Raw genomic sequence first — 9,130 nt, forward strand, 5'->3', positions numbered from 1 at the left:
TTGATTTTGGTTTGGGCTTTTCTTAGCATTATGTAATTTACTAATATTAACGGCTATAAAACTTATTGGAACATTTAAAAGTTCTAAGTTCAACCTTGAAATAATACCTTAAAAGATAAAATTATGAGTTTTTTTAAGAAATATTTATAAATTACATCACAATAGGTATATTTATATGTTAAATATATATAAAATGTCTATATATGTAATGTCAGGTTGGTTTGGTTTCGGTTTGACTTTCTTTAGTTAAAACCAAACCAAACCAATTATGGTCGTTTTTTTTTTCCAACACCAAACCAAATCAAACCAAACCATAGTCGGATTTTTTTTCCCGATTTGACTCGGATTATCGGATTGATGCGGTTTATCGGTTTTCTTTGTACATCCCTAAGCATAAGAATGTATTTTATGAACATTACCCACTTGAATTTCATAATCAACGTAAAAATGATTCGCACATCACATCCTAATACATGTACAATACATGTTTTCCATCATCAACGCGCCAAAATTTTGAGTTTATGAATTCTCAATTTAGGTTACTAGGTTATAGATAAATAATTTATATTAAGGAATTTTTTTTAAACACAAATATATAATTTTGATCAAAGTTATTGGATCTGTCGAACCATAACTAGAACTCTAGCACTCTATTTTTCCTTGGGAAACCTTTAAAATTTTCACTGCTTAACTTCCAATTCGCCTCCTATCAGAGTTGGAGTCATGATTTGAAGTTTATGGGTTTTGAATTTCCTATGGAACTCATAGCTCATCTTAGCTACTTGATTTGCAATTAAATATTTATGTTTAAATATAAATACAATATTTAAGCAAAAGTAATTGAATCCGTATCATACCTAATAGACTAGTTTCACCTCTGACCATTAAATGAAATATGAATAACTCGTCCTCGTCGAAGGGGTGCTTCTGGCTCCCCCCCGTTTTTCGACATTTATGAATTATTGTTTATGAGACCAAAAATGGCAGAAGAAGAAGCCAACAAAAAAATGTTCTCTTTTTAGTTCCTCATTGTCCTTCGTCCATTTGTGAACGGTTCCATTTTTCATGTAAATTGTTGACTTTGTTGCCCTCCTATCGTATGAAAGGACTTTGGATTAGACAAAGTAACTGTGATTGGCCAATTTTATATGAAAAAGTGGTAAAATTCACTTTTTCAAACCATGCATACTCCTATTATTCATAGAATTTAAGTTATATATGGTAATAATATAAAAAATTCTTATACAACTAATATAATTTAATAGATAATAACATGTCATTACTTTATCATTCGAGTTATAATATTATGCTTACATTGAGAGTTATACATCTTGTTATAGGACAATTTAAGCTGATAGTATAAAAATTCTTTACACGTAAATACAAAGAACATAAGTTTAACGAGTTTAAATTCTGTGTAGTTAAATAGTATATATAGAGATTTTTTACACAATTGTATTAAGTCAACCTAAAATAGCATAGCAGTCAGCCATAAACTTATCATGACAAACCTAATAAGATAACCTCCAAAACGAAGTAATAACCCACTATAGCGGGCCAAACTATATTGGTCGAATAAAAATTTGCTTACACGATTACATACAAAAATTAGGGTGTATTTGATACGAAGAAAAAATATTTTCCTTGAAAATGAATGATTTTTGTTACTTATTTTTCCATATTTGATTGGTGAGTGAAAATCTTTTTCCAAATTTTTCTTAGTATTTGATTAGTGAATAAATTTTTTTTTTTTTTTTGGAAAATATATAATTTAGTCAAACGGATGAGAAATGGTTAGGGGGAGGGATAGGGGTTGGGGGTGAGGTGTTGGGGTGGTGGTGGCAATAGGGTGGGAGGAGGGAGGTGGGGGGGATGGTGAGATCATTAATAGCACTCAAATTACACCAACTGCCACTGATACCCTCTCAAGTCTTTCTCCATAAGTAGTCCTCATTCCCTCCATACTTTCCTCATCTCATTCTCTCTCTCTCTCTAACCATTCTTTTTACACATTTCAACTTCACACAAATGGAGATGTTGAACTTCTTCTGCATTTTTTCTCTAATTATTTCACTATTTTTACTAACAGTTGAAGCTAGAATTCCAGGTGTTTATAGTGGTGGATCATGGCAAACTGCTCATGCTACTTTCTATGGTGGTAGTGATGCCTCTGGTACTATGGGTATGTCTCCATTTTCCCACTCTAAACTTGTCAAATTTCAATTCTCAAACTTATATACAATGTATTTAACTATAGAAATAAATTTCTAGTTAAAAGCAGATGTTTACATAATGTGGTTTAATTGCTGCATTATTTTGACAGTTATACTGCATTTAATGTTATTTCGGTTTTTTTAAGGGAATACTCTGTGCTCTTACAGTTGCACTGGATTTTGCTCTGTTTTGTACAGTAGTTGTTTTTCTTCTGTTTTAGTATAAATGCATGTTCTGCTCCAAAAGTTACAATTTGAGTATTTTAACTTGTTATAACAGCTAATCTGTCTATTTTTAAGGCCTAACAATGCAAATAAATTATACACTAGCTATTACTCCACGCAGAGGTGGAGCCAGGAACGAAACGAGAGACCTGAATGAGCGAGATAAAATAGCAGGAGATCAAAATAAAACGACTGGCAACAAAGATGATATATTAGTGGTGATGGAGAACCCTACTGCCACAAATATTAATACGCAGACAGTGGCGGAGCCAAAATTTTCGTTAAGGGGTGTTAAAATATATAAAAGTAAACATACCAGAAAATTAAGGGGAGTCAATACATAGTATATATACATATAAATTTTTTTCCCCTACCCATACAGTGTATTTTTTTGCAAAGCGGAAGTGGCTCCGCCACTGGGTGATGGTGACCCTTCTCTGTATAGTATAGGTCCGCCTTTAACTGTAGTTAACTGCAATGTTAACACATAAGCAATTACTTGTTACTGTAGATCAACTTAACTTGATATCGTAATAAGAGTTTTATGCTATTAGTGCACAGAACTTAAACTCTTTTAGGTTAATAATTTTAGTGTTTATGAATGATTATTGTAGTTAAAACATTTTTTTATCTTGTATGAATTTGTAGGTGGGGCATGTGGATATGGTAATCTTTATAGCCAAGGCTATGGAGTGAATAATGCAGCATTAAGCACAGCATTATTTAACAATGGGCTAAGTTGTGGAGCTTGTTTTGAGATCAAATGTGACAATCAACCTCAATGGTGTCATGCTGGAAGTCCTTCCATTTTAATTACTGCAACTAATTTCTGTCCTCCAAATTATGCTTTGCCTAATGACAATGGTGGTTGGTGTAACCCTCCTCGCCCTCATTTCGATCTCGCCATGCCCATGTTTCTCAAGATTGCAGAGTATCGTGCTGGAATTGTCCCTGTTGTTTATCGTCGGTAAGCATTTTTGAACTTCTTTTTGTTTTAAGAATTAACTTAAATAGTTACTCATCCAACTGTTTAACTTAAAATTTCAGGGAATTGTATATGTATATGTGTATAATCGTATGTATTATCTAAGTATACTGACTAAAAAGGTAAATAATAAATATGATCCACTATTTGTGTAATTTTTATTTATTTTTTGCTTTAGACATTCAGTATTCGAAAATTATTGAGGGATTAATTCATATTCGTGTGGTATAAATATTGAATGGTAAAGCCCTTCCATCACTTTTTTAAGCTTTCTTGGTTTCACTTGATTTGTTTCTGTTTCTTTATGTGCACTTTCGGTTTTCTTTTCTTTTTCTTGTGGGGTCATGTTGAGTTGGTTTCTTTATTGATTTTGTTTGATACTTATTTTGTTTCATAGGGCACTCTTGTCACTTGACACAGTGGGGTTGAAAGTAGGGAGGACCTAGAGCATTTTGAATATAGGTTTTCGGGAACTAGAGTAGCTCTTGTGTAGATCTTGTATTTATATTAAAAAATTCATTATATATTTGTAAATATATAATTGAGAATACAATTATTATTGCATATTAATTTGAAATTACTGTAGGAACCCTTTAACCTTAAATCCTGGATTCGCTTACTCAGAAACTATATTAATGGAATAATGTTTTAATAGAGTAATTTTACCTTACTTTGCTACTTTTAAAGTTAAATTGTTTTTTTGATATAAAGGTCAGGTGTGACTTTTTTCTTACCTTGTGACATTGTAGTTTGAAATGAAAATTTTTAACTAGTGAGTTGTCATCTACTAAAAATTTCAAACATTTTGCTTATAGAAAATTTGGAATCTGGTCCTACATGCACATTCTTCTTAAGAATGTCAAATTCCAAAACCCTAGGTGGTGGGGACAACACCCCTAAATTTATTTACCAGTCCCAGCCACATTGTTTGTTTATCCTTAATTAACGGTCCATGTCTCATGCTAACATAGGATTTACATTCTACAACAAATGACCATTTATGTGTTCACACTCTGTACAATTTATCTTTAAGAGTTTAATTTATATATTTAAATAATGTTCATTGATCGTTTTTTTTTGTTTATGCAGGGTGCCATGCAGGAAGCAAGGTGGAATTAGGTTCACAATCAATGGTTTCCGTTACTTCAACTTGGTTTTAGTTACCAATGTCGCGGGTGCAGGTGACATAGTGAAGCTTATGGTTAAGGGTTCGAGGACTGGCTGGATAACTATGAGTCGTAACTGGGGTCAGAACTGGCAAACCAACTCCGTCTTGGTTGGTCAGGCACTGTCATTCAGGGTTACAGCCAGTGACAGGCGCAAATCCACCTCGTGGAATATCGCGCCTGCCCATTGGCAATTTGGTCAAACTTTTGTTGGAAAGAACTTTAGAGTCTAAATATAGTGTATGAAAGTGACCATAACACAATATACAAGACTCGTGGTCCGTGCACTTGAGTTTTAGTGTTTAGACCTTTTTATTTCGGGTTTTTTCTATTGGCGTTTTAAGCTTTTTTTTTTGTGTTTGTCTAGAAGAGCTGAAGCGGCTGCAGAAACATGTAGCCCGCAGCTGTTCAATGAACAATGTAATAGTATCAATCTAATGTTTTGTAGTTGATGCATGGGCACTGGGCAGTGTATTTTACTGTACTTTCATTAATATATAGTGATTTACTTTAATTAAAACATCTGATTTTTTTTGGGGCATGTTTCAAGACACTATTTATTTCATATTTAATGGCTATTTGAAGTATAAAGGTAGACACTTTGATATTACGCAAGTGCAGATTTGACCCTTTGTTTTTCTATCCTGAGATCAAACCTTGGATTCTCTAAAGCAGAGCTTTGGATGCCAGTTCTAGTGTAGCTTTCATCCTTGAACTTTGTAAAGTCAAGCAACCACCGGTTCGACTAAGTCGGATTTGAGCCAGGTGGAGCCCACAAAAAGAAAATTGCTACAATACAAGGGCTTGAACCCGAGGATCTCATCTATCTCACCACACTCCCTCCTTGGCAGTACATTAATGTTTCAATTTCATATATTATGAAATATTCTGTCATAAAGCTAAAAGATTAGCAGTTCTCACCTTCACATCCATAAAAGTATGCTTCTAGATGCCATTCAAAGCTTCAAATATAATGGTAGATTACTTTGATACTACCACACAAGCGCACATTTGCTTTTGCTATTTCTTAGACGATCTTTGATTCTCTAATAGTTCAATTTCAATTCTCATGACATATAGGAGTACCACAATAGAGAAAAGGTAAAACATTAGCAGTCTGACCTGCATAACCATAAACATACATATGCTTCTGTCTCAGTATATTGGTTTTCAAACAGATTCTAAGTACTAGATAAGGCATAATATGCCATTGACAGTGTTGAACATAACCATGGAAGTTTAACGCTTCTTTGCTTTACTGACCTTCAACTTCTGGACAATATATGATATTCCTTCTTTGACGGTAGCTTTCCTTTCTAGTTTGTAATTCCACAACTCTGTTGTTATGCCTCTACTACTTGAGCTTTCATTCATCTCCAACAAAGCAGTAGTAACCAATTCATAAGCTGCTTCTCCATACTCATGCTTCAACCTATTCAACCTTTCATCTTTATCGTCTATTTCCTCCTACCAATACAGCAGAAATAATAAGGTTATGTTTGGCAACCGCAATGTATTTCTTTTTCTGATAAGTAAGAAACTACAATGTATTACCTTGGGACCATTTTCAGTTGTTACAACTTTAAAGGGATGCCAATTGGGGTCCCTAAGATGAGCCTCCCAGATTGAACACAACTCGGCAGCTTTGAAATCTGCATCTTCAACAAACATTTTCTTGGTTATCTCCTGAAATCTTTTAATATCAAGTTCTCCCATTCTCTTGACACCGATTAAAGCCCGAGAAGAATGCTGCTTCATTCCCTAAAAGCCATGAAAACATGTTTTATTTGTCAAATTTTCACTATCAAGTAAACTGGCTTTGAAAGATAGACCTCAGCAGAACGAATTCAAATTGTTTACTAGGTTCTTTTATGGAGCGTAATGACCACATACATCTTCAAGATTTGAAGCCTATATGCTAAGTTCTTACACGTCGAAGTTATGCATTAATATATAACTTTGAATCTTCAACAGCATATAATATGGTAGAAGCTGATTTGCCGATGCAGATTATAGGAAATTTGTAATACGTTGACAACAAAAATTGAACATGTACATACAACTCTCTCAGGTCAAAATGAATTGAAAATGCTTTATTGTATGCAGAATTGTACTTACATCAATCAACTCCTTTCTGGCATCTTGTAACTCAACATTGGCTCGGCGTTCTTTGACAACTAAAGCTTGATTCAAAGCTTCAAGATCTTCCAGTTCTTCTTCTTTCTCTTTTAGGCTCTCTTGGATCTCGTCTAATTTTTTCTTCACATCTTGGCCATCTCCCATGTGTCTCATTACTTGCGTAGCCCCTTTGAGACGTTCTATCTCCAACTCTAGTGCCTGCTTTGAGTCGAGTTTTGTTTGCAACCCCAGGATCTTCTCACGGAGAGTTTCTTTCTCTTTCTTCAAAGTAAAATTCTCTTGGCTGTCATAGGCTAATTATTACATAAGTTGAGAGTGAAAATACATAATAATGGACATACAAACCTTCTGTTCTTCTGCCAACTTTAAGACACTTTCATCCATCCTCTTTTGCTCCATTTCTGCTCTCTCATTCTAAAACGCATAAAAGAAGAGTTTTAAAGTGAAAGAATTCCCAGAAAAAGAGTAGGCCAAGCAAATATCTGATATATTCCATAATATCAGCAGTCCATTTCTCCTATATCCTATTTTTATACCTCACAGGTAGTAGACTATTCCTTCAATTTCATATATCTCCATATAAAATTTTTGCTAACCAGTTAAAGTCAATCAATTAAACAGCATATCACATTTCCACTAGTTCCAAAGCCTTGGTTCTTTCCATCTGTAAATGACTATACTAACTTCACCTTTTTCTATTGATTAGATTCTATTTCTGCTTAGAAAACATATCAAGTTTTCAAGTGCAATGACACACTTAGGGCAGAGGGGACTAAGGCAAAACACTTTTCTTTTATTGCCATCTCCCTTAATATAAATGGAGAAACAAAACTATGTTAATCAAAGTAAGACTTTCTACCATTTGCTTCAAAGAATGAAGCTCTTGTCTTTGATTATCATTGAGGGCTTCCCTTTCCACCAATTCTTTTTTGCGCAACTCAAGTTCTTTGCGTTGTGCTTCCAAATACAATTTACTCTTCTCTCTCTCCTTGATTATCTTTGCTAGTTGATCACGAGCGTTCTTCGCCATCCCTTGTATCTCTGTAGTTAATAGTAAGTACTTGTTGTAAGTCAAAAGTGTGACAATAAGGCAAGGTTAAATTAGCTAATACTCCATCTGTTAGGAGAAAATATGCACCTTCATTATATTCTTGGATCATTTCATCTCTTTGCATCATCACTTTGCTGAGGCACATTGAAGTTTCATTGCATTTGCTCTCTATCTCCTTGAGTCGCCTACTTTTGGCCTCGATTGTTTCAGCCAGATTAGAGACAAGCGCATCATTTTTGCGCTTGTCTTCTGCCTGAATCTCGGAGATAGATTTCAGGTCTCCATTTTTTCGCAAATAGTCACCAATTACACCTGATGACTTGAAATCATCAGCCTTTGCAACCCAACCATATAACTTATTTCCCCTATTTGCTGAACCTAAATAGTCCAACTTCCCTCTATGTTGTGATTCAAAACTCTTCTCAAACTTAATTGCATAAGCAAAACCATCCCAATTATTACTAAATTCAACCACAGCATACCCTGAATGACCCCTATGGTTCCATAATGGATGTACCCTCACCGGATTAAACCCTTTGTTCGTCAAATCATCCCTGAGCCCCGAGCCACTTTTTCCAACGTAACGCTTACCATCCCACTCAGTGGGAACATTTGCTACAATTCCCATCCAGGGAAATACATATTTCTCATCAACATCATTCCCTTGATGTACAGGCTGCAATTCAGGACGCATTTTTTGCCTTGGAAAAACAACTACTTACTGAAAAAATAGAGAATAAATATAAGAACAAAGAGAAATATAGCAAAACCCAGTGTACAGATTACTGATACAGAGCCATACAAGTGAAAATCTAGAGCACAAAAAATAGAGTAAAATATAAGAAAAGAGAAACAGAGAATTGTCGGAGAAGAAACAACAGCATTAACATTCACATGAACGAAAATAAACAAATATAAAAATTTGAATATGAAACCATGTTTAACAAATAACAGATGCAGAGACATAAACACAATAGCAAAATGGAGAAATACAAACTTACTTTTCTCTTGAAAAAAGAGAGAGTAACTATAGTGATTGTTGTGAGTAAAAAACAGTGCTGAAAATTGAAATACAAGCGTACATTGCGAAACTATGTTCAAATAAATAACAACAACAACAAATTCTGAATGTGAGAGGAACAGATTATTTTTGGCAAAAATAAAAATAAAAATAACAACTACACACACATAACCAACAAGACAAAATTCTGAATTTGATCCATTTACACATTACAAATAAAGAGCCATAAATTTTAAATTTAGAGCACAAACACAAGCTAGCTCTTTTGCTTTTAAAAACAGAGTAAATATAAGAAAAGAGGAACAGAACATTATTGGTTTTTTTTAAAAA

At 34.0% G+C, this 9,130-nt stretch overlaps 2 protein-coding genes across 2 annotated transcripts; one reads left to right on the forward strand and one right to left on the reverse strand.

The window, feature by feature from the left end:
• The first annotated feature begins 1,963 nt into the window (after positions 1-1,963).
• Positions 1,964-5,196, forward strand: LOC107816945 (expansin-A6). The gene is made up of 3 exons (XM_016642696.2): positions 1,964-2,182; positions 3,087-3,405; positions 4,513-5,196. The coding sequence occupies exons 1-3, from the start codon at positions 2,029-2,031 to the stop codon at positions 4,820-4,822; spliced, it is 783 nt and encodes a 260-aa protein (XP_016498182.1). The 5' UTR covers positions 1,964-2,028; the 3' UTR covers positions 4,823-5,196.
• A 484-nt stretch (positions 5,197-5,680) lies between these two features.
• Positions 5,681-8,748, reverse strand: LOC107816933 (factor of DNA methylation 4-like). Its single transcript, XM_016642684.2, has 6 exons — positions 7,867-8,748; positions 7,588-7,769; positions 7,074-7,142; positions 6,708-6,989; positions 6,144-6,350; positions 5,681-6,056 (listed from the first exon to the last, which is right to left on the reverse strand). The coding sequence occupies exons 1-6, from the start codon at positions 8,471-8,473 to the stop codon at positions 5,829-5,831; spliced, it is 1,575 nt and encodes a 524-aa protein (XP_016498170.1). The 5' UTR covers positions 8,474-8,748; the 3' UTR covers positions 5,681-5,828.
• Positions 8,749-9,130: the final 382 nt, after the last annotated feature.

This window comes from Nicotiana tabacum, chromosome 3 (assembly GCF_000715075.1).
Source record: "Nicotiana tabacum cultivar K326 chromosome 3, ASM71507v2, whole genome shotgun sequence".
Taxonomy (NCBI): domain Eukaryota; kingdom Viridiplantae; phylum Streptophyta; class Magnoliopsida; order Solanales; family Solanaceae; genus Nicotiana; species Nicotiana tabacum.